At 55.1% G+C, this 27,305-nt stretch overlaps 2 protein-coding genes across 2 annotated transcripts in view; both read right to left on the bottom strand.

Moving 5' to 3' along the window:
• Positions 1-1,725: 1,725 nt before the first annotated feature.
• Positions 1,726-14,432, bottom strand: PHYHD1 (phytanoyl-CoA dioxygenase domain containing 1). The gene is made up of 12 exons (XM_021691431.2): positions 14,423-14,432; positions 14,132-14,188; positions 10,739-10,897; positions 6,722-6,797; positions 6,535-6,582; positions 5,063-5,118; positions 4,916-4,978; positions 4,250-4,271; positions 3,108-3,236; positions 2,891-3,007; positions 1,963-2,089; positions 1,726-1,836 (listed from the first exon to the last, which is right to left on the bottom strand). Exons 2-12 carry the CDS (start codon positions 14,162-14,164, stop codon positions 1,791-1,793), a joined length of 876 nt encoding a protein of 291 aa, XP_021547106.1. The 5' UTR covers positions 14,165-14,188; positions 14,423-14,432; the 3' UTR covers positions 1,726-1,790.
• A 2,844-nt stretch (positions 14,433-17,276) lies between these two features.
• LRRC8A (leucine rich repeat containing 8 VRAC subunit A) overlaps positions 17,277-27,305 on the bottom strand; it is a 28,351-nt gene continuing 18,322 nt past the window's right edge. Inside the window, exons 3-4 of the mRNA XM_021691474.2 lie at positions 24,651-26,815; positions 17,277-19,188 (exon numbers count right to left, since the gene is read on the bottom strand). Coding sequence (XP_021547149.1) covers positions 18,913-19,188; positions 24,651-26,807 — 2,433 coding nt within the window. The 5' untranslated portion in view covers positions 26,808-26,815 and the 3' untranslated portion in view covers positions 17,277-18,912. The remainder of the gene's footprint in view (positions 19,189-24,650; positions 26,816-27,305) is intronic.

Below are 27,305 nucleotides of genomic sequence, written 5' to 3'. Positions count from 1 at the left end.
TTAAGGTCACAAATTCTTATGGCTGCTGAGGCCAGGCAGGTACTGTGGTGGAGGACAGGGGAAGTGGGAAGTGAGGAGCGGAGGTGCCTCCAAGGAGGGTGTTCCAGCCAGGCATCACTGCGCTTGGCCATAGGCCCACAGTTGCTGACCTGCTCATTCAAGGAAGCTTAGAAATGTGCATCGTTATGTGAAACCTCCCAGTTTTAAAACTTTTTTTTTCAAAAAACACTGAGGCCCAGAAAAAAACACATCTGTAGCCCCAGTTTGCAAACTTTGGGCCAAATCCTGGCTGTGCAGATCTTGACTGTCTACCACATTGCCCTTGCAGAAGGTCTGGGTGCCCGCCAAGCACGCCCACAGAGAGGGACCACAGAGGCCTACTCTGGCCCCTTGATTGTACAGGTGGCAAACTGGGCCCAGCCTGAGACCAGGAAACAAGTCGGTCACAAAGCCAGGACCAGAATCTGGGACTGGATTCCCAGCCCTGGTCTTCTCCCCTCCCCGAGCAAGAAGTACTGGGGAGCACAAAGGTTAGAAGCACAGGCTGAGTCACTAAACTGAACAGCCCTGTGACTGGAGCAGGTCACTGAAACTTCCCACACCACGTGTCAGCTTCTCCCATCTGTAAACCCAGGTGATAAGAGCACCTTGCTGGGAGGTGTGAGGACACAGTGAGACAAACACTTAAAACTCTTGGCACATGGGGCGCCTGGGTGGCTCAGTCGTTAAGCGTCTGCCTTTGGCTCAGGTCATAATCCCGGGGTCCTGGGATCGAGCCCCACATCAGGCTCCCCGCTCCGCGGGAAGCCTGCTTCTCCCTCTTCCACTCCCCCTGCTTGTGTTCCCTCTCTCACTGTATCTCTCTCTGTCAAATAAATAAATAAATAAATCTTAAAAAAAAAAAAAAAAACTCTTGGCACAGCAAACACCCACGGTGTTATTAAAATCGTGCAGACCTCGGGGCGCCTGGGTGGCTCAGTTGGTTAAGCGACTGCCTTCGGCTCAGGTCATGATCCTGGAGTCCTGGGATCGAGTCCCGCATCGGGCTCCTTGCTCAGCGAAGAGTCTGCTTCTCCCTCTGACCCTCCCCCCCTCATGCTCGCTCTCTCTCTCATTCTCTCTCTCTCAAATAAATAAATAAAATCTTTGGGGCGCCTGGGTGGCTCAGTCGTTAAGCGTCTGCCTTCGGCTCAGGTCATGATCCCAGGGTCCTGGGATCGAGCCCCGCATCGGGCTCCCTGCTCCGCAGGAGGCCTGCTTCTCCCTCTCCCACTCCCCCTGCTTGTGTTCCCTCTCTCTGTCAAATAAATAAAATCTTAAAAAAAAAAAAAAAATCGTGCAGACCTCACCTGGCAGGGCTGGGACACCATCTTGAAAGCAAGGCAGTTTGGGAAAGAAGGGTCGAGAAGCTGCATTCAGAAGTTGCTTTTATTGCATGTCTTGCACCATAATAATCCGAATTGCATCTGAGAGAACAGTGGGAAGCCAGCAGAGAAGTGGCCAGAATGCTTTCATGGTGAGAGGCTGTCTTCAGGGGGAGGTTGAGGTGGGGAAGGGGAGAGGCAGAGAGGTAGAGGTCTCCGGAAGGCCACCCATCCGGGGCTCCTGCTGCCCACCTGCCACCTCCCGCCTGCCTGTCTGCAGGGCTGAAGGGCACAGACCCCGGCAGGGAGAAAGTGCAGGGGGAAGAGATTCGACTTCCCCTTTGCAGCTGGGCAGCCGGGCAAGGCGCTGGTGTGTGCGGTCCACGGCTTCACCCAGAGGGGCCAGGCCCGGCCCAGAGAGGGCGTTCAGGTGTACAGTGGGGGAAAGGGCAGCTCAGCTGTTGGCTGGAGCCTGCGGAGAGAGAGAGAGATGACTTTGAGGCACGAGTGTCACTGCTCCCTGCCTCCAGGACCTCTTCAGGAGCTTGTCCAAGGTGCGCGCGCGCACACACACACACACACACACCCTGCCACCTACCAGTTCTCCGGGCTCCAGACGGTGCCCAAGCTCTCCATGAGATGGAAAGTGTAGGCATGGCGTGAGCGGTTGGAGAGGTTCTGCTCACTCTTGTGTACCACTTCTCCATGGATTAGGACGAGGTCCCCTGGCAGGAACGCACCAGATCAGGAGAACACTTGGCAGGGAGGGACAAAGCCCCTCCTCCCTTGGGTGGTTCTGTGGCCTGTTCATCCCCCAGGGTCAGAGGCTATGCTATTGGCCGGAGGTTCCCCTGGGACCAAGTCCCCTCTGCTGTGACCTGTGCCCTTGGCAAGCCTTGGCAAGGGCATCCCCTTCTGTGGTGTTTGCAGAACCAGGCCAAAGTGTCTGTACTGTGCCAAGCAGCTGGGACCTCACTATCAAAAGCTGGGCCGGGTGGTGCCTGGGTGGCTCAGTGGTTAAGCGTCTATCTTCAGCTCGGGTCATGATCCCAGGGTCCTGGGATTGAGCCCCACGTTCCTTCTCCTTCTCCCTCTGTCCCTGCCTCCCTCCCCCGCTCATGCTCTCACTCTCTCAAATAAATAAAATCTTAAAAAAAAAAAAAAAGCCAGGCTGGACATCAGGTTGCCCTGTTCTAAAAGGAATGGCCAGCATTCGTTCAGCATCTGCTGTGTGCCCCATCTTGTATGCATCCTCTATCTCACTGACTTCCCCACTTTACGTTTGGAAAGACTGAGGCTCAGAGAGGTTCAGTCATTTGCCCAAAGAGAGAGCAGAGTCTGAATTCTAGCCTGATCCAGGAGGCCTTCCGGTTAATGGTGCGGCCCTCAGACTTCCCAGTGCCCTTCCAGTCCCACCTCCCATTCTGTGACTTCACGGCCCTCAGGGGAGCTGGGTGGTCGGAGCAAGCACAGACCCACAGGCACGGCCTCGGAGCCTGCCTCCCTGTCCTCTGCATCCCACCTACCTCTCCGCACTGGGGTGGGCACAAAGAGGCTGGCATCCCGGACAGGCTCTGACCCAAGGAAGCTGACGTCAGGCTTCGAGCCAGCAGGGGTCCGGACCAGCCTTCTGGACACCCCACCTGCAGGCCAAGGTGGAGCCTTTAGCCTCTCTTTTATCCTGGCCTCTCTGCCAGTTGGGGGGAGGGATACGAGTGGGCAGGGTGAGACAGGTGTCCTTACCAGTATGGGAGCCTGGGATGAACCAGAGGCAGCCATTCTCCAGAGTGGCATCCTCCAGTGCTATCCATATGCCCAGAAGCCGGCCCAGGGGCTCCGTGTGCAGGAAGGTGGAGTCCTGGTGAGGGGCGACTGCAGCAGGCCACCCCAACCCCGGGCATGAGGAACCTGGCCCACCTCACCTTGGCCTTGTTCCCCACTCCCTGGTGCTCTCAGAGCCTTCCCGGGTCAGTTGGAAACCCACCACTTCCTGGCCTGGAGACTCAGGGCACGAGATTTCACCTCTCAAAACTTCCATTTCCTAAACCATGAAGTGGCCTCGGCAGTCACCTACCTCATAGGGTTGCTGGAGGACCCCACGACACAGTGTGTGAAAAGTGCTTAGTACCGGGCTCAACGCTATACGTGCTAAAAAGTGGCTGATGTGGTTTGATTCTAGCCAGGCAACTAAAGCCACCATCCTTTACCAAACAGCCACCAGAGGGTCCACCGGGCGGCGTAAGACTGGGGAGTAGAGTACAAAAGGAGAGGGCGTGCGACTGGCCTGCATCCACATCTTAACCCCCTCCACCCGATGCTGGGGCCCAGCCAGGACGGAGGACCACTGAACAAAGGACTTCAGACTGCAGATGCTAGTCTCCCTTCCTTCCTTCCCGGGGAACTGTGTGTTTTCCAAGCCCCAAACTTGAAGAGGGACTTGAACAATCCAGACAGTGTCCAGAGGAAGGTGTCCTAATGGTGGGTGCTCCAAAGAATTTGGAGGAGGACCGACTGAAGGAGGTGGGGGTGCTGAACTCAGGGAGGGGCTGCTCATCCCTTCAGGAGACTGTCCTCAGGCTGAATGGTGGGGAGGAGCAGGCAGTCACAAGGAGGCCGACTTGGGCTCATGCAAGAGAGGAAAGGGCTGGCTGTGAGGGGATGAGCCCCCTGTCACAGGAGGTATTTAAGCAGAAGTAGATAATCGCCCACGAGGGAGGCTATAAAGGGTATCTGTGCATCCAGAGGGGAACAAAAGTTAGCTTCTCCCTCTTGCCCATGGACACCTCAGCAAGCGCCATCCCTCCCTCCACAGACCTGACAACCACCAATGCCCCAGATCTCCCACCGTGGCCTTTGCTGGCCCCCACAGCGTGTTCTCAGCTCACCTTCGCCACCAAAGTGAGGTTGCTGCAAGAGAGAAGAAGGGCCAGGTGAGGCCAGAGGAAAGTGGATTGGAGCAGGGGCCGCTCTGAGTCTTGTGGGGTGCCCTAACCCAGCCACAGGTTATCCTCTGAGGATTCCACGCCAGCACCCAGCTATGGAGTACCCACCATGTGCCAGGCCCAGGAGGGCTGCAAAGAGAGAAAGCGCCCTGCCCACAGGGTGCTCCAAGTCTGGGCACACGCATGCCTACCGAGAGCAAAGGCAGAAGTGAGGGGTGGCAAGAGTGACTTGGGCCCAGGCCTGAGGCTAAGCCTCTCAGCCCCACAATCAGAGATGGTCCCTCTCTTCCCAGGGGAAAACTGGAAGGCTTCTTGGAGGAGGTGGCACTGAGCTGGGCCTTGAAGCTGGGAGCAGAGCATTTCAATGGCAAAAGAAGGAAGAAGGGAGTCCTAGGGGTCTCCTTCCCTCCTGCCACAAAATTTTAACTGAGCACCAACTAAATGCCAGGCGCCTTACCCAGAGGAGATGGATTTTGCATGTTCTCCTTGCAACTTAGTAATTCCTCAGGGAAGCAGCTTTTGGCCCCATCGTAAGGAGGGGCTTGGTATGAGGACTCTGCCCATATTACAGAGGGTAAACTGAGGCCTGGGGAGCACCGGGGAGCTCACCTTGAAGATGTACATGCTCTGCACGACCACGGGCATCTGGAAGCCCAGACTTTTGGCCAAAGCCTGAAAGGGGACAGAGGTCAAACTTCCAGCCTGCCCTCACTCACATCTGGGCCCCCCCCGACCCTCATCCACACCCCTGCTCACCTGCACCTTGGGGGAGTATGTGACACTCCTGAAGACAGGATCATAGGCATGCAGAGCTGCAGGACAGAGGCAGGCTGACGAGCCAGCCCCCCCGCCCTCACGCGTCCCTCCGTGCCTGGCCCTGGGTGCCCAGACACGGGCCTTACTATGGCTTCTCACCTATTTGTATGCATTGAGCTTTCTGCTGGTTTATAACCAAGAGATGGGCCCACAACCTTATTCTCGACCTTGCAGCCATCTGGAAACCTCACTCCAGACCTGACTCAAAGGGGCCCCTAACTTGGTAGTAATCTCGGTCCTGCCACTTGCTCTGTGCTGATTCAGGTGACCATTTCTCTCCTCTAAGCCTGTTTCTCCTCTGTACCGCAGAACCAGACACGAGCCCTGCCTCTCAGGCTGCCCCAAGACTCAAAGGGCTAACACATGTGCGGCCTCAAGCCAGGGCCTGGCACCGAATACCTGATCACCTCATTATTATTATTGTTGTCATTACAAAAAGTGAGGGATGGTGGGCACCTGGGTGGCTCAGTCGGTTAAGCGTCTGCCTTGGGTTCACGTCATGATCCCGGGGTCCTGGGATCGAGTCCCGCGTCGGGCTCCCTGCCCAGTGGGGAGTCTGGTTCTTCCTCTCTCTCTGTGCCTTCCCCTCCCCGCTCGTGCTCTGTCTCTCAAATAAATAAATAAAATCTTTTTTAAAAAAAGTGAGGGTTGGATATACTTATTGCCACTGAATTGTGTATTTCAAAATGGTTATGATGGCAAATTTTATATGTATTTTACCACAATTCTTTTCAGAAAGCTATCATGATATAACTTCAAGTTTAAAAATGAGTGGGGGCACCTGGGTGGCTCAGTCAGTTGAGCGTCCGTCCGACTCTTGATTTTGACTCAGGTCATGATCTCAGGGTCATGGGATTGAGCCCCTGCATCGGACTCTGCGATCAGTGGGGATTCCGCTTGAGATTCTCTCTCTCCCTCTCCCCCTCCCCCTGCTCACACACTCTCTCTTTCTCTCTCTAAATAAATAAATAAAATCTTAAAAAAATAATAAGCGGTCTGCAAAATAAATTATAACGTATGATCCTGCGGAAAAAAAGATGGCACCCTAGCTTCATGTTGGGGTCTCAGAATATGGGCGATGCTAACATGTTAAGTGCTCCTGAAGGAGGCTCCAGGAAGCAGTGGGAACCAGGAGGCCCCCCCATGCCTGAGGCCTGGATCATTACCAGGTCGGGCAGCAGAGGGTCTGCACACGTCCATCTGCATGGGCGGCTAAGGTGGCCCCTCTTCCCAGCGCTGTGGTGGCAGTGTCTAGGATTAGCATCATAAGGCCAGAGGAGCAGGCCCAGAAGGGGAACTGAGGCCAGAAATGCCTTTTGCTGGGCCACTAACTTACGGTGGTCCTTGGGTTAGGCCCCAAGGCTCTTCAGGCCTCAGTTTCCCTGTTTCCTTTCCCCCAGGCACCTGCTTACCGTGGCCAATTTTATTGACGGACTTCTCCGGAGGGACCAGGAAATTTCCTGTAGCACAAGGAACAGGTACAGGCAAATGAGCTGGAGTCCACCTTCCCCTGAGCAACTGGCCTTGGGGGCCCCCCAGCTGTGGGGGGAGACACCCCAGTCCAGCCCTTCCCACACCCCGGGGGCCCCAGCTCCGAACCTTTCTTGTCAAAAACACCTTTCTCGAAGAAGAATCGAATCTTGTCGCCACTGCTCAAGAAATAGTCTTTGTTGCCCTGGCCCTGTGGAGAGGGGATGTCAGAGGGACTGAGAGAGCATCACAGGGTCAGAGCTGGGCCCGGCCAAGAGGGAAGGGGATGCTCATGCTTCCCAACCCCGCAGGGCTACAGACCCCCCTGGCCCTTCTCAAACTCATCCACTGAGGCACAGACCTCAGTGAACAGGAACCCCAAGTGCCTGGAAGTGCAATAGGAAGCCACAAGCATAAAATTTCTTGGAAACCTCTTAATAAGTCACATGATTCTTATGCTCGGTACGGTCTGATTCTGAACCTAGGCACCGTATTCAAACAGGCATGGTTCCCAGGTAGCCTTGGTCACTTGTTTTACTGCTCGACGCCTGTTTCCTCATCTGTAAAGGGAAATAATAAAAGAACAGACCTCCTCTGGATTGGTGGAGGCTTCGGGCAGAGGCTGAATCTTACAGTAGTTGAGAGCACAGCCCATAGAGCTAGAATACTCGGGTTCAAATCCCAGCTCTGCCAGGGGGTTGCTGTGTGACCACAACCACAGTACCGAACCTCTCTGGGCTTAGTTGCCTCATTAAGTAGAGATGTGATTAAAGGTATCTCATAGGGCATTGTAGAGATTTTGAATTGGTATATACATAAAGCACCAGAACAGTCCTTGGAATGTGGAAAGTGCCGCATGAATATCTGCTTTTATCATCATCATTACTGCTGTTGCTAAACAGAAAACAGCCAGGGCACAGCTAAATGCTTGATGAATATAACCTATTACTCATCTTTTTCTGTTTTCTCAATAACCTTTCCTTGTTAATTTTAATATCATGTTGGGCGCCTGGGTGGCTCAGATGGTTAAGTGTCTGCCTTCGGCTCAGGTCATGATCTCAGAGTCCTGGGATCGAGTCCCGTATCGGGCTCCCTTCTCCTTGGGAGCCTGCTTCTCTCTCTGCCTCTCTCTCTCTCTGTCTCTCATGAATAAATAAATAAAATCTTTAAAAAAAATTTTAATATCATGTTTTACGTTTCTTTTTTTTAAAAGATTTATTTATTTTAGAGAGAGAGAGGCGCACGCTGGGGGAGGAAAGGCAGAGGGAGAGGGAGAGAGAATCTCAAGCAGACACCCTGCTGGGCACAGAGCCCGACGTGGGGCTCGATCTCACAACCCTGAGATCACAACCTGAGCCAAAACCAAGAGTCGAAGGCTTAACTGACTGCACCACCCAGGCGCCTCCATGGTTTACATTTCTTAGCGTCATATGAAAGTGACGCTTCAGGAAGATGCCCAGTGTTTTCCCTGTGGTTTTAACTGCCCTTGGCTACCATCATGTAGCACAATCTCCCTACCTTCCTGTGTGGTCACACGAATGGAGCTGAGGGTGCTGACCCCCCAAGTTCTCCAGGTGGCACTGCCCCCTGGCTCCCTCACGCGTGCACACCTGCTCTCACGTGTGCCTCGGGGTCTGTGGTGACCTGCCGGGCCCTTTCACCACACTTCCCACTGAAAACTATACGTTTGTTTTCCAACATTCATAGCTGTTCTGTATCAGGATCAGGGTGAGGGAAACAAATCAGGGAAGCATAACTGATAATAATAATATTAAAGATAATGAAGCTGGGGCGCCTGGATGGCTCAGTCATTAAGTGTCCGACTTTTGATCTCAGCTCAGGTCTTGATCTCAGGGTTGTGAGTTCAGGCCCCACGTTGGGCTCCATGCTGGGCATGGAGCCTACTTAGAAAATAATAATAATAATTAAAGATAATGAAGCTAAACATGTCAAAGATTCTACTTGACTCCTTAATTCACAAGGGAACCAGTAAAATGTTCAAAGAATTCCAAGAATGCTGAAATGAATTTGCAGATAGATGGGACACGGATCGATCTACAAACGATAATTGCATTCTGCTGGACCCACTTCATACCCACTTCTGTGGACATTATTATCAGTTTTTTTTTTAATTTTTAAAAATTTTTAAGTGATCTCTACACCCAACATGGGGCTTGAACTCACGACCCCAACATCGAGTGTCACATGCTCTACTGACTGAGCCAGCCAGGCTCCCCTGTTATTATCAGTTCTATACAACTTACAGAGTCAGAAAATAACTCAAAGTAAGCTGGAAGGGGATGGGACACCCACTGATCTTCTTCCTTTTTTTTTTTTTAAGATTTTATTTAATTATTTGAAAGAGAGAGAGCACACGCTCATGCATGTGCGCACATGGGTGGGGGGAGGAGCAGAGAGAGAGGGACAAGCAGACTCCCCCCTGAGCAGGGAGGCTGACACAGGGCCCGATCCCAGGACTCTGAGATCAGGACCCTGAGATCAGGACCTCGAGGGTTAGGCTTAACTGAGCCACCCAGGTGCCCCTGATCTTTTTCCTTTTAATGCCCATTTCAAAGTCTTAATATCAGTGGTGAATAATGAGGGTTTACCGAGTACCAGGCACTGTGCTGAGCTCTTTGCAAGCATTATAAACCAAGACACTTTATTCTCCCATTCTCCACCCAACCCTTCACTGGTCTCTGGAACATTCTCAGAAGGCAGCTTGGAGGGCACTAGATTGGCCCCCCTCACTCTTTGGGGCCTTGAGTGACCTGTATCTAGGCACTGGACCCCCTTCTCTGCTGTCTCCACCTAGAAGGCAGGAGTGAGGGCAAATGAAACCCACTATTTGGAGGAAATTATTCTGTAACCCTTAGTCCTACTGAAGTGCCCCAGCCGCGCTCTCCTGGTTCCGTCTTCTGGCCATTGTAATTCCCTTTATGACCACCAGATGGCAGGAGCTCCACAGCATGAAGGAGCTGTATTAGCAGGCAGGGACCGCAGCTTTGGCTCAGGGGCCACCCCACAAACAGGCTCCTTTTTCCGTTTTTCTTTTCTCTTTCTCTCTCTCTCTTTCTTTCTTTCTTTTCTTTTCTTTCTTTCTTTCTTTCTTTCTTTCTTTCTTTCTTTCTTTCTTTCCTTCTTTTCTTTCTTTCTTTCCTTCCTTCCTTCTTTCCTTCTTTCCTTCTTTCCTTCCTTTTTCTTTCTTTCTGATTGTATTTATTTATTTAAGAGAGAGCAAAAGCGAGAGGGCTCACAGAGGGAGAGGAAGAAGCAGACTCCCCGCTGAGCAGAGAGCCCGATGCCTGGGACCATGACCTGAGCTGAAGGCAGACGCTTCATCAACTGAGCCACCCAGGCGCCCCCACAGACAGGCTCCTGAAGGGTTAAGTGAACTGTGTGGGAGAACCCCGAGTCTCAACTTACCCCACGTCAAACTGTATTGAGTCCTATTAAGTCAAGAGGGGTGGGGGTGGAGAAGCTGTGTTTCTAGTCTCACTGGCGGATAAGGCTGACACAGGGCGGGGTCCATCAGAATCACTTGGCTCATTCTGGATTGCTGGCCACAAAAGAGGCCCTTGGGGCAGGAGAACCACTAAGGAGTTACAGCAGAGCCGTGAACAGCCGATCTGGGTTCAAATCCCCATTCTACCAATTACTAACCACAGGGTGTGGGGCAAGTGAGCCAGGCCTCATTTTCCCCAGCTGTCAAATGGGGGTAATAACACCAACCTTATAAGTCCATAGTGAGGGGATGCCTGGGTGGCTCAGTCATTAAGCGTCTGCCTTCGGCTCAGGTCATGATCCCAGGGGCCTGGGATCGAGCCCCGCATCGGGCTCCCTGCTCGGCAAGAAGCCTGCTTCTCCCCCTCCCACTCCCCCTGCTTGTGTTCCTGCTCTCGCTCGCTCTCTCTCTCTCTGTCAAATAAATAAATAAAATCTTAAAAAAAAAAAATCCATAGTGAGGAGCGAAGGAAATACACAGATAAGGCACTTAGCCTGGCACAGGGAGGGCTCAGGGCCTGATTTGTTACCAGAACGAGCCCATGGGCCTCGGGGCCCTCCCTTCCAGGCTGCTGCTCTGGCTGGGGACTGAGCTCCCCCATCAAAGACCAGATCCCATTCTCACCTGTCCCAGGCACTTACTTTGGTTCCCAGCTGCTCATCTTCCCGGGTGGAAAATTCTATGCGGCAGTGGGCAGGGACATCCATGGCAGCCACTAGCTCACCAATCCTCTGTTGCATGGCGGCACATTCATCTGCAGATAAAAATCCTTCCAGCACCAGGAATCCATCCTCCTGAAACTGAAGGCGAGAAGAAAACTCAGGCTTCCCCCTTTCACACGCTGTTTATGAGGACTGACCTGACCCCTCCCTGAAACCCAAAGCTGTGTGAGGGCAGGACCAAGTGTCCTGTTCATTGCTCTGTCTCCCCCACACGCACCCCCACCCCAGCCACGGTGTCTGGAACCCAGTGAGGAGCAGCCAATATTGGTTGCTTGAATGAAGGAAGGAGGAAGGGGAGGTGCCCCCCCCATTCTTCCCCTCCAGTGGGCTTGGGTCACATGGGAATACAACCTCATTCATTTACTCAACTACAACTCATTGAGCATCTACTGTGTACCAGCATGGTTTTAGGGGCTGGAGCTACAGTAATGAGGAAGCCTGCCGTCCTGGAGCTTACAGTCTAGCAACGGAGGCTGACATCAAACAAACCAGTGTGCAGAGAGATGTGCTGTCACAAACCGCTGCATGCAAGGAGGAGGAGGGCAGATTCAAGAGCTAAAGGCAGAGGTGTCTAATGTAAACCAGATGGGGGGACAGAGGAGTCTCAGGGCAGCAGCTCTGACATTTGGCATTTAAAGGGGACCAGCAGGGGCGTCTGGGTGGCTCAGTTGGTTAAGTGGCTGCCTTTGGCTCAGGTCATGATCTCCAGGTCCTGGGATCCAGTGCCATATCAGGTTCCCTGCTCAGCGGGGAGTCTGCTTGTCCCTCTCCCTCTGCCCCTCCCCCTGCTCGTGCTCTCTCGCGCGCGCATGCGCGCGAATAAATAAAATCTTTTTTTTTGGATTTTATTTATTTATTTGACAGAGCGAGACACAGTGAGAGAGGGAACACAAGCAGGGGGAGTGGGAGAGGGAGAAAGAGGCCTCCCGCAGAGCAGGGAACCCGATGCAGGGCTCGATCCCAGGACCCTGGGATCATGACTTGAGCTGAAGGCAGACGCTTAACGACTGAGCCACCCAGGTGCCCCTAAATAAAATCTTTTAAAAAAATAAAGGGGACCAGCAGGATAATGAGAGTTGGAGACAAGGATGAAAATTCTAGACCAAGGGAGCAGGATGTGTGAAGTCCCTACGCATGGGAGGGACACAAGGAATTGGGGCCAGATGGAGCAAAGTGAGGGTGGGGGCAGAAGGGAGGCAGGAGGGGGGGGCAGGCCAGGCAAGGAGGTGGGCTTTGTCCTGAATGCAGTGCACAGCCGGACAGGTTAAAACAGTGAGCTTATTCTGATTTGCCTCCAGACCTCTTATTCTGTGGCTATTGAGAGGCATGAGGAGAGAGAGAACATCTACATGTTTGCTTGCAGACCATTATAAAATCTTAGCATTGGAAGTCACCTCTTGAACCCACTGTGAAGTATCTGATTCCCAATTACTGACTCCCCCCCACTCCCTCCCTCACTCCCCCATGGATGCCCAGTTCTGGCTTCCACACATGGGAAGTTGGGACATTCATGCTCACCCACCGTGGTCCCTTTGGTCTCTGGACAGCTCTGTGTGACAGATGCTTAATCCTCGGGGCGCCTGGGTGGCTCAAGTCAGGATCGAGGGCTCCTGGGATGGAGCCCCACGTCGGGCTCCCTGCTCAGCGGGGAGTCTGCTTCTCCCTCTCCCCTCTGCCTCTCTCCCTGCTTATGCTCATTCTCGCTCTCTCTAATAAATAAATAAAATCTTTCTTTAAAAAAAAACTTAATCCTCACATCAGTATCAAGCTGAACATCTCCTCCTTGGGAACTAGGTCACCCACAGCAAACTGTGTGTACCCGTGACCCAGCAGACACGCTGAGGCAAGAACTTGTTGAGGTAAAAACTTGGGGGCTCAGCAAATAAGGGAGCAAAGATGTACTAATGGGGATATTCACTGAGGCTGGTTGAACGAGAGCAATAAATCGGAAACAACCTAAATGCTCAGCACAAGGAGAGTCATTCAACAAAGTATGTTTGATCTATCTGGAGCACAACACAGCTGATAAAAATCATGTGGTAGAAAAATATTTACTGACATGGACATATGTGCCTGATACACTGTGAGATGGGGAAAAAAAAAAAAAAAGCTGAACACAGATTAATATTTTAGCCAGTGCAAGATCTTGGGTGGCCCCCTTCCCTCTTTGGCCCTCAGACCATCAAGTCGGAGAAACAGTACTTCCTCCTTTATAAAACGCTGGGCAAACACTCATAAGAAGTAGCTATGGTGATCGACTTTTAAAGATTCTAGGGCTGTCTACCAAAATACTAAGTCTCAGGGTGGCAAATTATGGGTAGTTTTTCATTTTCTTCTTTGAGATTTTTCTCTATTTTCTTTTTTTTTTAAGATTTATTTATTTATTTATTTATTCATTTGAGACACAGAGATACAGAGAGAGAGAGAGAAAGCATGAGCAGGGAGAGAGGTAGAGGGAGAGGGAGAAGCAGGCTCCCCGCTGAGCCAGGAGCCCGATGTGGGGCTGGATCCCAGGACCCCGACATCATGACCTGAGCCGAAGGCAGACGCTTAACCATCTGAGCCACCCAGGTGCCCCAGCATTTTCTTCTTGGCATCAGGAACAAACAAGGGTCGCGTTTTTTAAGTCTGTGTCACTCTTAATTCCCAAGCGTTAGCCTTTCGTGTTTGACCGCTGGTGGGACCCGGCCGCCCTCGCCGGGTTCGGGGCGGGGGCGGGGTGATCCGCCCCTCGTTGACCCCGCCCCATCCCGGGCCCTGGCTCCTCCCCCCACCCCATCCCACCCCCGCCCGCGGTCCCCCCCTCTTTCCCTCTTTGCTCTCAGGGCCCACTCCCGGGCCTGGACTGGCCCGTCTTTACTTTTTGTTTTTGTTTTAGATTTTGTTTATTTGCGAGAGAGCGCGAGTGCGCCGGATCCGGAGCAGGGCGGGCAGGCAGAGGCAGAGGGAGAAGCGGACTCCCTGCTGAGCAGGGAGCCCGGTGCGGTGCTCAATTCCAGGACCCGGAAATCATGAGCGGAGCCAAAGGCAGACGCTCAACCGACTGAGCCACCCAGGCGCACCTGATCTTTACTCTTTATTCTGGTTTCCATCACACATTCCCACCTCACCCCAGACCTGTGGCCCTGACGGCCCCCGGCTGTGTGTGCAGAAGTTAGGGGTCGTGGTTGGACACTGACCACTCTGGGTTTCAGTTTCCTCTTCTGAAAAATGGCAGGGGGTCAGGTTGAGTTTCCCAGGGTCTACTAGAGGCGCGGAGGCACCCCCAACTCTTACCTGATCCTCTCGGACCCCCACCCCACATGACCCTACCTTCTGGAGCTGGGAGGGGCTCGGGCAGGCCATGAGGATGAGACTCTGGGTGCTGCGCTGCTGGAGGCCAGAGAGGAGAAAATACAAATTAGAGTATGAAGTTCAAGTTCGGAAGTTCCTAGTCCGGTGGGGGTGCAGAGTAGCTGGAGCCTGGGAGGCCCAGGAGGACTTAACCCTTGCCTACCCTGACGAAACCCAATCCCAGCCCCCCCCCCCCCCCCCCCTCCCCCCCCCCCCCCCCCATCACTTCTGTGCCTGGATGGAGCCCTTGCCTCTGACCCAGCTCAATACCCTGGGTCCATCCCCCAGTTAATCCAGGATTAGCCCTTTCCAATCTCCTTCATGGTTTTTAATGACTCCCTCCCAGTTGCTTTGCAGAAACCACACCCTTCTGGCTGCTAACCAGGTGCCTAGAAATTGTATTCCAGGAGTGTCAGTTGAAAGAAGCCGGGTAGGCAGGAGGATCCCAGAGTCCCAGTCCAGGCACCCTGACTCACTGTGACCTCTGATGAATGTCAGACCCTCTCTGTTTTTTAGTATATGTACTGCTGAAGCAAGCACAAATGTCAGCCCCTCTCTGGACTTCACGCGTGGATTAGAAAGTCCCCAGGCCACCAGCATCAATGTAGGGTGGGGGTGGGGGTGGGGGGATACACATCAGACGGGTCAGACTGGGCCAAGTGGCTTTGTGTTCCAAAGGTGGAAAAGGTCCCTCAGAGAATTGTCTGGCCCTCTCCCAGCTCTGATCCCCTGAAACTCTGTCAGCCTTGGGAGGATTAGGGAAAGATGGAAGGGTCAGCCTACAGCTCAGAGGAAGACAGCAGGTAAAGGGATATCTTAGAGGCGAAGGGGCTAGGGGCACCTAGTTGGCTCAGGTGGAAGAGCATATGACTCTTGATTTCTGGGTCCTGAGTTCAATCCCCACATTGGGTGCAGAGATTACTTAAATAAATAAATCTAAAAAGAAAAAGAAAAAGGAAGAAAGAAAGAGGAAGAGGATATAGATGGGGGCTTGGGTCTCCAGAATGAGGGAGGGAGAAACCCTGGTTCCTGTTCCCCACCCACCCCCCAGGCCCAAGATGTTGGGTGTCTCAAATACAGCTGGCACAGTGGACACCACCAGCCAGGACAGAAGCCACCGGCCCTGCTCAGCAGCTGATGGGGCCATTTTGGCTGTAGCTCCTGAAGACTGGCCCCTGGCCTTCCCCGGAATGACATTTTTCTGAATGGCGAAGGGACAGAATGTCTTGGGAGTGAGCGTGGGGACATGAGCTCAGCCTTCAGGAGCCTTGGCCCCAAGTCAAGTCGTGTTTTCTGGGCCCACTGCCCTGGGAGTGACTGCTCGGTGCCGATTCCCGAGGGCCAGGGAGGGGGGTGGCCAGGCTCCTGAGAATGGAGAAGAGGTTCTGAGGAGCTCAGTTGGGGGAGAAGTGCAGGCAGAAGACAAACGATGCAGGAAATACAGTGAGACTAAGCTCACTTGAGGCAAGGCCCGTTCCCAGCTGTCCTGGCCCCATCTGATGAAACTGCCCAACAAATACAGGGACACCTACCATGTGTCGGGGGCACAGCGAGGGTCCCATCATGCTGGGCTAGCAGCTCCCCTGGGAACCCCCACCAAAGGCTTGTAGTGGAGGCTTAGTGAGGCAGACTGGGTTTGAGTCCAGGCCTGGGCCTTGCTTTCCCCATCTGTAGTTTGGGGATAACCTCTCATAAGGAGGAAGAGGAATGCTTTACTGCCTATAAAGAGCTTGGCACAGGGCCTAGCACTTACTACAAGTGCCTATCAGCTGTTCACCAAAAGTTAGCTGGGGGCTGTTCTGGGTGAAATGTGAGGGTATTTTGATTTTTGAACTTTCCCGTTTTCCAAACTGCTCTTGTCATCAGTGGAAAGACTATACCACTGAGGTTGGGAGTGGACAGCCCTGGCGGGTCCAGATGGGAGGAGGGGCTAAGCCTCCGAGATTTGCTCATGCATCCTGCTCAGGCTTTGGGAGGTGGGTTTGCATTGTGTTTTTTTTTTTCCCCCCAAAAGCTAACCAGCTCCAGATCCAACACTCCTGCTGCTGGTGGCACCGGGCGGCCCCAAGACTGGGGAGGGGAGTGGGAGTTGGTGGGGGGGTACCAGACCAGACAGGAGGGGAGGACCTCCACTGTGGAGACCCAGGAGGGTCTCAGAGGGGATCACAGCCCAGCTGCTCAGCCCTGAGGTCACCTGGAGGGGTCACAGTCCCATGGAGGGAGGAAGGACAGACTCTGGCCTGTTCCAGAGGAGATGCCCAAGCAGCAGCTAAGGCCTAATTACTAAGGCGGAGGTCAGACACAATGGCCTTTCTTCTTCACCAAAAGCCCCCTGCCCCTGGGTCCGCATGGCAGCCCAGCGCAAACCTCACTGGTCCAGGAGGAGGATATCAGTTATTGGGCATTAAAAGCCAACTATTTGCCAACTAAGAGGCAACTTCAAGTAAGCCTCAGAACAGTCCTGCAAGGTTGCCGATACCAGCCTGATGTTACAAACAAGGAAACTGTGCTTCCACATCAGATAAATGGCAGGGCTACGATTTGAAGGCAGCTCTGCCCATCGCCCTAAGCCTCTGCAATGGACCCCAGCACCTTCAGCAGGCTCCCAAAGGGGCTAGGAGCCGGCTCCCCCACAGTGACTCTCAGCCCCACCTCTGCAGAGCCCGGGGGAATGGCTGCTGGGAATTACGATGGACCTATGAGAGCATGGAGTGGAAACGCCCGTTGCACAGATGGGGATATGGAGGCCGTAGGAGGGAAGGGGTGAGCCTGGCTTCATGCAGGGAATAATAGAGCTGGGACAAGAATGGAGACTACTGGCTCCCATTCCAGTGTCCCCCTCCCCACCCCGGTCCCCCCACCCATCAAAGCTCATGAAGGCTCAAACCACAGGTGACCAGGCCAGCGGCAGGACCCCCGGCCCATGCCACGCCTGACATGCAGCAGGCGCTCTGTCCAGCCCACGCCCAGTAGCGGCCTCCAAAGGGCAGGGAGAGGGGCAGTTACCCACCTTCTAGATGCCCATCAGTGGCCATTCAACAAACCAGTCCACAGGGCCCAGCGGGACCCAGAGAGCTGAGGGTAGGGTCCCCCGCACGACACGGAGATCTCCAAAGGCTACTTTCTGTTATAGATTTATTTGATATTTGAACGGAGTCTACAAGTTCAGACCCTCATGTAACGGATTGCTTCATGGTTGTCAAAGGCTAGTGTGCATTATTTCTGAGGATTACATCTGCTGACATGACGCAGAAAACACAAATGGACAGACAAATGGACATAATCGTTAAGACAAGAGACGCTAAAACGTGCCTTAGTGTCCAAGTGATTGATCTAAGGCGGGAAACCCTTCTAATGCAGGGACCCCGTGACTGATCTAAAGTGAGGTGGCTTCTTGCCACCAGGCGCCAAGAGGGCTGTGTGTGCCTGGCGCCTGGGAAAGAAATTGGAAACCCAAACCTGGGGAGCCTGCCCCTCCCAGCGGCGACCTCCCCACCCATGACCCCGCCTCCAAGTGTCTCTTCTGAAGGACCAGGCGGCGACAGGGCTGATGTCAGTGGTTGAGGCTAGGGGTGTCACTGGGCAAACTCATGACACATGAGGTGGGAAAGCAGAGTCCGGGCGAGGTAGCTCCTCCTGGCTCCTTAACACTGTGACGAGGGACGGATGGGGAGGATGGAGCACCGTTCATCCGGGGATTAGCCAACCCGAGTCTCCTCCTTTCTTGGCAGCTCCAGAACATTCCCTTTGGCCAACAGCCACAGAAATGAGTGCCTGCCAAGACACATGGAGGAAAAAGAAAACAAGACACCAAAAACAAAACAAAACAAAACAAAAAACCCCTCCCTGGAGAGGAGAGGAAAAAACAGAACTCCTGGACCAAGGTCACACCAGACTCAAAGACATCCTGCAGCCCGCACCCCAGGGGGGAAGGAAACAGTTCAGTATCTTGCTGCTCTGCTCAAGGGAAGCTGCCGTCCTGCCCTGAGACCCCAACTCACTGGCCTTCACTGTCTTTTGTGGGGTTTTTTTTTGTTTTTTTTTTAGTGTTTTTTTTTTCTTTTTAATACCCAAACCATCAATTTTCAAAGCTTTAAAAAAAAGTTCTTTTTTTTCTTTTTACCTAAAAAAAAAAAAAAAAAATCTAAAACTGATGAGACCAGCCCCAGGCCTGGCCTTTCCACCTGGCGGCCTGCTGTCCCCTGGGCCACACCGCCAGAGCCCAGCCCAGCACCCCTGGGGCAACTGTCACGGCTGGTTCTCCCTGGACCCCTCTGCTCCAGTCTGGGTGGTACTGCCGGGGGCATCACCAAAAAAGGAAAAGGGAAACTGCCCACCCTTCCTTACATACCCCCGATCGGAGCTGAACTTTGTTGGGAATGTATAAGTTATCCGGAGGGAGGGGATGCGAAGTGGAGAAAAATAAATACCAAGAGCTAAGTGGGCGTCCCCGGGCCTCTGGCATCAGCTCAGCCTCTAGGGCAGAGATGGCCTCCAGGGGGGAGGCCCTGATTGTCCAAATACTGCGCTCTAAGACACAGGTCTCTGCTCTCCCCGACAGGCGCCCGCCCTGGCGGGGCATGAGTCTCAGAAGGAGGAAAGGGGCCAGCCCCTCAGGTACTGTCCCGTGGCCACAGCCCAGCCAACATCCAGCCCCAGGCTCCTGCCCTGGCTGAGGCCTGGCTGGTCATCCCTGGGTGTCTGGGTCCCTGGGCCCTGAGGACTCCTCAGCGACCCGGTGCTCAGCTGTCCGCCGGCGCTCAGGCCTGCTCCTTGTCGGCCCTCCACAGCCGCTCCTTCACCTCGGGTGGCAACGTGTTAAACAGGTCCTCCTCCACCACCAGGCCGCTGCGCTTGAGCAACGGACACTCGCCCAGCTCCACGGGCAGGCACTCCAGCCGGTTGCCCCGCAGCTCGATCTGGGTCAGGTTGGTCAGCTCGCCCACCCGTGAGGGCAGTGACTGCAGCACGTTGTTGCCCAGGTGCAGGGCCCTCAGCTTCCGGCACTGGAAGAGTTCCGGGGGCAGCGCCTCGATCTGGAAGGGCAGGAGCAGAGGGCCAAAGTGAGGGGCACAGCTCAGATCTGGGGCCTTGGCGGGGGCTTCTCCCCACCCCCCACCCCCACCCCTGTCCCAGGCACCAGCATCCCCTCTGAAGCCCATTTCAGCTCCCTGGGCCCAGGACGCAGCACCGTCTGGCCTAAAGCCTGGCTGACCTCCACCTGTATGGGAAGTCTCAGCTCCGCAGTCACTTTCTCCGGGAAGCTTTCCCTGACCTCCTGGGTAAACTAGGGCGCCCATGGCCCCTGGCGTCACCGATCCCTCCGTGGCGAAGCTGCTTGATCACCTGTCACTCCCGGACCAGGCTCTGAGAAGGCAGGGCTGGGGCCCCCTGGTTCCCCACTGTCTCCCAGCGCTTGGCACCCGAAGAAGCATGTCACACTGGCCAGCTACTATCAACTCTGCCCCCTCCTCCATTGCCCAGGGCTCATCAGGAGCCAGGCTGTGGGGCCTGCCTGGTTTAAGAATAATTTATGAAAGAGAACGGCATGGTCTACAGCCATACCACCTTGAACGCGCCCGATCTCGTCTGATCTCGGAAGCTAAGCAGGGTCGGGCCTGGTTATTACTTGGATGGGAGAACGGCATGCTGAGAAAATCACACACCCCAGTTGCTGAGAACTGCGAGGAGCCCTCCAATAGGGGTGGGGACCCCAGCTCTGTCACCTCCCTGTCCTGGGCCTCAGTCAAGTCACACCCTGATCATGAGTGCAGGGAGCCCAATATTGGCCATTCCCCTCCTAGTTTGCAAAATTTGATGACGGGTGACATCCCCACGCAGCTTCCTACACAGCGGGCTGGCTCTGAGCACTGATGCTCTTACCTCATATACCCATCAGAACCCCCTGTAAATACCCTATAAACACTTCTTCTGCTTCCCAGATGGGGTAACATTTCACCGAGGAGGCCCTAAAGAAGCTAACCTGCCCAGAGGTTCACAGCTGGAACATGGTGGAGGCAAGATTGAACCCGGTTCATCAGCTCGTGCTCTGCTATCTGTCCACACCGTCGGTGGAGCGAGGAGCGTCGGTGGGGCCCGAGTGGGGACCTACTGTGTCTCTGGCCACCTTCTTCCCTGCCCTTCTGCGAGGAGTCGACTACAAACCTGGGTTCTCACTGAGCCTATTTGCCAGAACAGTCTCCTTCAGAAGGCTGGGCAGGAGGGACCCCACGCGATCCCACGTGAGGATGATGGAGAGACTGTTTAATAACCCCTGTGAGGTGGCTCTGTCACTGTCCCCATTTTCCCGCTGAGGCCTGCAGAAGTGAAATGCAACATGTGCAAGACTGCATGGCCAGAAAGCTCAGGAGAGGACGTAAGCAAGCCTTGCTTCCTCTGATTCAGAGCCTGTGCCGTATTCCCATTCTGCCAAATATGGCACTCACTGGCAAGTCCCTTTCCCTCCCTGGGCCTCAGTTTCCCCCTCTGTAGAATGAAAGGTAGGACGAGAAATGCCTCTCGCCTTCAATGCTCTATGGCTGAGGGCCTCTGGGCAGACTTGGATCTTGGGTGACTTGTTTTAAAAGAGACCCCCAACCTGGGCCTCCAGAAACAGTCACTGTTGTGCCCAGCGGTCAGGGATGGAGCCAAGGTGGCCTCCAGGTGAGCAGGGCTGCAGGTCAGGGACATGAAGGTGAGAGGGCATGACAGGGCTCTGGCAGGACTGAGGGGCCTGAGCCTCCCAAAGAGCCCGCTCCCCCCCCGACAGTGGACTCCTCTGGTGGCTCAGAGAGGGGTCAGGGCAGCACGAAAGGCTTGACCCAGTGAGTGCCACAGCTGGGGTTCACATGCAGAGCTCCCTCCCTAAAACGCCCCCTCCCCAGTAGCCCCGGCCCTAGCCAGTGAGCTCTCTCCAGGTCCCACAGAGGAAAGAGAGGTGCTCCAATAGCTCAGCGCCCACCACAGCCACCCCTGTCCTTTGGACCTGTCCTCTTCCCGCAGACACTTCTGTCACTCGGCTGCCAAAGGCTTGGGGTCCTGCCCTATCACCCTGATCCTGCCCTCTCCTACCTCCCAGGAACCTCGATGGCTCTGAAGTAGCACTTAGCACTGAAGTAGCCTCAAGTCCACTTAGTCTTTGAAAAAAGAGACGATCTTCCCAGAAGCCTCTGGGGCTGCTCCATCGCCCTCCCCACCTCCCGACAAACCATGTGGAAAAACATGCTGTCTCTCTTCAGCTGTGATCCAGCTTCTGCCCTGTCCACCCCCAAAACTATCTGGCCAGAGTCACCAACAGTCCCTCCTAATCCACTAGACCTGAATCCGTTCCTTCACCCAACTGTCCCACTCGCTGTAAGCCCACACACTCCTGCCTGGCCTCACTCTTCCGCTTCGACCCCAAAGGCTTGAGCCAGACTCCTCTCTCCCTCCGTCCTCTACCCCCGATGATCTCGATAAGGACCCCTCTTCATCCAGGATCCCAGGCGGGGATAAGGAGGACTCCTTGAGCTTCAGGCTGACTCAGTATGGTCCCTTGGATGTCCCAGGGGCTCCAGACACCCAACATGGGACATACACTCTCCTCTCTGAAAACCAGTGACTCCTCCTGCATCCTGTTTCAGTGACCCATCTTCCCAGGCAGCCAACTGAGAAACCCCAAGTCACTCAGACCTCTCCCCTTCTCCCCCATCCAATCCAGCCCCATCCTGTGGATTGTCCCACCAAAGTCGCTCCACCCAGGGCAGCCTCAGTCCAGGCTTCACCCCTGCTGATGGCTGCACCTGGGTTTTCTGCCAGCTCTTGAACCCTCTCATCTTGCCCCTCAAATCCACCCCCCTCACACTGCAGCAAGAACAATCTCTCCCAATGATAAGTTAGCTCGTTTCTTCATCTACTCAGAGAATTTGGTGAACATCTGCTGTGTGTCAGGCACTGAACGGAAAAGCCAAGATCCACGTCACCAGACGAGGGGAACAAAGGAGATCTGATGGAAACGAGTGGGAAGAACAGGACTCTCTTCCAGCCCTGGTCTCAGAGGAAAGTCCAAATTCCAGGGGCTGCTCAACTCACCGCTCCTCCTCCCACTGACAAAACCTACTAGACTCTCCAATTCCTCTTCATCTGGCTAACTTCCCCTCATCTTCAGGGCCAGGGGAGATGTCCCTTCCTCCAGGAGGCCTGCCCTAAATCTGGGGTGAGACCACTCCTGTGTGTGCCCAGGAGCCTCTAGATGGGCAGCCAGTGGGCTTTATTTGTCCCTGTGTCCCTAGCACCTTCCTCTACCCTAGGAGTGCGCGAAAACCATTTGCCAAATCAATGAAAGAATGAATAAATGGATCTGTAGACAAATGAACGCATCTTTCGCGCCTATTCACGTGAGTTTAAACATGGGGAAAGAGCAGCTAAGGGCCTGAGCCGGGTCACACCCACCCCTCCCTGTTTACCTGCAGCCCCGGGTGGCTCACAGAGGAGGAGGAGAGGGGCTCCAGCTTAAAAGGATGGGCCTTGGGTGGGAGGGATGGGGTGGCTGTGTGATGGACACTGGGGAGGGTATGTGCTATGGTGAGCGCTGTGAATTGTGCAACACTGATGAATTACAGACCTGTACCCCTGAAACAAATAATACATTATATGTTAATAAAAAAAAATTAAGAAGTTAAAAAAGTAAAAATAATTTTTAAAAATTTTGAAAAAAAGGATGGGCCTGACAAGGATCAGCCCAAGTGAACTTTTTCCCTACAAAGGCCTCTGGCATTCCAGGGGCGGAGACAGGATGTGATTAAGCAGTGTGCTAAACAGGGCGTGCAGAGGGTCTCCTTCCTCCGACAGCAAGCCTGTGGCCAGCTCCTTTCCTGAGGGGTGACCCCAGGCAGCAGGCGTGATGTGACCTAACAGGCCTGCTAGCAGTGAGGAGCTGGGGGTAGGGGACGGAACTGCGAGCCAGGCTGGATGCCTGATGCGCCCTCCACCAGGAAGCAGGGCCCAGCAAGCCCCGGGTGCCCACAGAGCCCACACAGAGCCGGTGCAGAGCCTGTGGGCAGCCGGGACAGAGGAGGCAGGTTACAAAGGGTCGTGAGGTGCCTTAGTCGGACCCAACTCCAGGGGCAATCTGGCCCCCACACTGTGCTCTGGGGGAAGGCCTTAAAGAAGAGGCTGGGGTCTGTCTGGTGCTCCCCACACGTGGCTTCCCCCCAGGAGTCCAATTTTCCTGATCTGTGGCCTGTCCCAGGCCCTGGGGGCAGATGCTCCCACGTGAAGCAATCTGGGATCTGACCTTCGTCCTTGGCCACTCACGGTCATAATTTGGGGGAGGAAGATAGAGTTTGTGACTCTTCCATATATCAGAGTCAAACTCTGATATATGGAAGAGTCAGGTTGGTTTGCAGTAAGAGAGGCTTAGGGAAGAGGGGAGGGGGGCCCAGACCCTCCAATCTGAGTGACATTGGAGAAGGTGTGTCCCTTCCTGGGGCCGGGGGCTGGGGGGGGGGGGGCGCATTTCAGGGGACCGCCCGCCTATGCATCTGAGGCTGCTGGAGAGAGTTCCTGTCGGGAGCATCGTGCCCCGCACGGCGTGGGCTACTTCGTGCCACCGTTTGCAGGGGAGCTGCAGGGTGGTGTCTGAACCAGGTCTCCACAGTCCGCACCCCGGGCTTTGGGCTCCCACCACCACCTGCCTCACTGTGTCTCCACCTTGAAAGTAGGAACCAGGAACAGGTCACCTTTCCGCAGGTCCCCAGGAGGGGTGGGCAGGGGGCGGTCCTTCCAGTGGCTGCAGCTCAGTTTGCACTACAGGGGCCAGACCACAAAGCCACAGGATCAGCTGGCCCTCAACCCCACCCGCCTGCCTCTGAGAAGGGGCCTGTGGGTGGGGGGCTTCCCTGGCCAGGCAAGGGGCTGGTACACAGGGCTACCAATGGTTTCCTGGGCGTCTCCCAAGGCGTGGCCTCCCATACTGCCGGCCTGAGATGGTTTGCACAATTTCCTCTCCAGAAAGGCAGGTGGTGACAAGCAGAGGGGGAAGGGTGTGAGCGGGGCCAAGAGCTGCAGAGACCACCCGGCTCGGCCTCGGTGAGCACCAGCCACCCACGGTTTCTGTCCCTCGTGGACCCAGACTGGCCCCTCGGCTCCAGATGTGGTCTAGAACAGGCTCCAGGCTAAGTCCTGCCTCCCACAACCCAGCCCTGGGACCTCTTGTCCCTACACGTCCCTGCCTATGAGAAACCCACCCCAAGTCACCTCGGGGGACCGACCCCGCCTGACGACACCATCCCTCCCAGGAGGAGGACTCTGCAACATTCTGTGGCAAAGACAGGGTCCCCAGCCCAGAGATCCCGAGTCAACAGGTCTGGGCAGGGGGGCCCCCAGGAATCTGTATTCCCAACAAGCCCCTCCTGGATGGTTCTGGGAACGATGGGTGAGGATCCGACCACCCCGAGACGCTGCGCCTCCTGAGCAAACTGCCCACCCCCCTCCCCAGAGCCACGGCCAGGCCCCTCACCCGGTTGGCCGTGACAGCCAGGTTCTGGAGGTTCTGCAGGAGGCCAATGTCGGCGGGGAGGAAGGTCAGGTTGTTGTGGCTGAGGTCCAGATAGCGCAGCTTGCGGCAGTAGAAGAGCTGGGTGGGGATCTTCTCAATCTTGTTGCGGTTCAGGTAGAGGCGCTCGAGGCTCGTGAGGTTGCCGATCTGGATGGGGATGTAGGCGATGTGGTTGTACCACAGCTTAAGGCAGGTGAGGCGGTGCAGGTGCTGGAAGCTGATGATCTCCTCGATGGTCTTGAGGTTGTTGTCCTTGAGGTCGATCTCCTGCAGGTTGTGGAGGCTGAAGATGGAGTGTGGGATCCGCTCCAGGTCGCAGCGGATCAGCTCCAGCTCAGTCAGGTTCACCATCTTCTTGAGGCTGTTGAGGACGATGAGCTTGGTGCCCTCGTTGTTGATGGACAGCTTCTGCAGGTGCACGCCCACGTCGGTGACCACCTGCGGCAGCTTGCTCAGGTTGCTCTTGAGCCGCAGCACCTTGAGGCGCTTGAGCTCGCGCAGCCCGTCGATGACGATGTAGCGGTTGTTCTCGGCGCTCAGGTTGCCCGTCAGGTGCAACTCCTCCAGGGTCTTCAGGCTGTAGATCCACAACGGGATCTCCTTGATGTCCGTGAACTTGATGTGCAGGGCCCGCAGGTTCTCACGCAGGAAGGCCAGGGCAGGCGCCTCGATCTTGGCCGCCGTGTGGTACAGCCACAGCTCCTTGAGGCCTGTGAGCTGGGCGATGCTGGGCGGGATGGTCACGTCCGGGATCAGCTCCAGCTTCAGCACCTCCAGCTCCACCAGGTCGAACACGGTGTCGGGGATGCCGCTGAGCATGAACAGGTGCAGCTCCAGCTTGTCCTGCGCGTTCTTGGTGAGCCGCTGCCGCAGCTTGTCCAGCGTCCACTCGTTGTTGAGGTTCAGCTGCCGTAGCTTGTTCTCGCTCACCTCCGAGAGGAAGACGGCAAAGCGCTTCGAGTAGAGCGGGTCGTACTGGTCGATGAGGTGCAGCATGAAGGCGAAGTCATTCTTGACGTCGGGGATGTCGCTGTAGCTGCTCTCCTCGCGGATGGACTCGAACGAGTACTTCTTGAGAGAGCGCCGCAGCATCCACCACAGCGTGTACATGCAGATGAGCCCGTAGAAGATGACCAGGCTGATGTAGAAGGACGCCAGGATCTTGAAGAGCGTGGCCAGGGGGTGGGCACAGCGGTAGGTGCGGTAGCCCGTCAGGCTCTCTATGTCCACGGTGCAGTCCACATCGAACTTGATGTTGTGCACGTAGTAGACGGTGTAGCAGATGATGAGGATGAACTTGATCACCTTGATGATGGTCTGCCGCATGTACAGGCGGTACACGATGTCCCCCTCCTCCACGTGGGTACGGAACTTCTTCACCTTCTCAAAGAGCGCCTTGGCCTGCTCCCCCTCCTTCTTGTCCAGCACGCCCGTCTCCGAGCGGTCCACGATGCCCTGCTCGATCCGGGACTTGGTCCGCTGCAGCATGGGCACGGTGGCCTCCACGTCTTCGCTGACTGTCGACGACTTCTTGTCCATGGAGCCATTCATCTTGCTGAAGGCCGGCTTGGGGTCGCTCTCTTCCACCACCGTCTCGGACAGGGCCCGGGTGGTCCAGGGCGAGTCAAAGCACTTGAGCAGGATAGACACGAAGTGCTCCAGCTTCGAGCTGGTGCGTGGGAACTTGAACCAGAAGTTGCTGCAGGCCAGGAAGATGAGCGTGTGCAGAAGCACCAGGTAAGGGAAGTACTTGGCGAACCAGTGCAGGCGGTTCTCATAGCAGACGGCGTCCACGTAGTTGTACTGGTGCCGGTCCAGGTCGTACTTGATGCCCGTGGGGCCCGGGCCAGGGGTCGGCAGCAATGTGGTGTTGGGGTAGGTGGGCTCTGGGCCCGGGGCTGCCCAGCCCCGGAAGGAGTCATTGCAGGAGTCCTTGGTGACCCATTTACAAGGCAGGCAGATCATCTTGTCCTGGGTGACCTGCAGCGTGCCCCCGAAGACCGCAATCATCAGCATGACAATGGAGATGTAGTCGGTGAACACGTCCCACCATGGCTTCAGGATCCGGTATGCTGGCTGTGTGTCTGCAAAGTATCGGAGCTCCGTCACTGGAATCATGGTTCAACCTGAAAAGGACCCACAGGACAGGGTTACCACAGGGCAGCCTGGCCGACTGGGACCCAGGAGACAACGGACCCATTGTCCAAAATTCCACCTTGAGTCCAGCTGGGAGTCACGGCCTTGCCACTCACAGGGGGGCCCACCGATAGGCCTCTGTCCAGAAGCCATGTGGTCACCAGGTAGCTGGGAAACCACCACCGGGGAAGGCAGGCAGTCTCCCCATTTAACAGACACGGAGACCGAGCACCGAAGTCAAGAGCCACACGAACAGATTGCTAATGTGGCCTCCCTCTGCATTCCAGCGGGAGCATTCGGGAATTCCTGGCCAGACTCCATCCTGTTCGTGATCAGACTGACCAGAGGGGCGTGCTGAAAACTCTCAGTTCACTTGGAACCAGCTGCCGAGACCCTGCCCCAGTGACCGGAAGAGGTTCCCTCAAAGTGTGGGAAATCTAAATGTACAAGAGGGGGCTCGATGTGAACTCACTTTTGTAA

This window comes from Neomonachus schauinslandi, chromosome 13 (assembly GCF_002201575.2).
Source record: "Neomonachus schauinslandi chromosome 13, ASM220157v2, whole genome shotgun sequence".
Lineage (NCBI taxonomy): Eukaryota > Metazoa > Chordata > Mammalia > Carnivora > Phocidae > Neomonachus > Neomonachus schauinslandi.
The sequence above is the reverse complement of the archived record's forward strand: the minus strand, read 5'-3'. Positions and strand labels throughout refer to the sequence as shown.

Bases quoted from the DNA above. Each gene is read 5' to 3' on its own strand.
- PHYHD1 (XM_021691431.2), bottom strand. From the start codon at position 14,164: ATGGCCTGCCCGAGCCCCTCCCAGCTCCAGAAG. The intron at 5,119-6,534 runs GTAAGCAGGTGC...TCTGTCCTGCAG, and splicing joins CGTCAATAAAATTGGCCACG to CTCTGCATGCCTATGATCCT. The intron at 4,272-4,915 runs GTGAGCTCCCCG...TCTCTCTTGCAG, and splicing joins AGAGCATGTACATCTTCAAG to CAACCTCACTTTGGTGGCGA.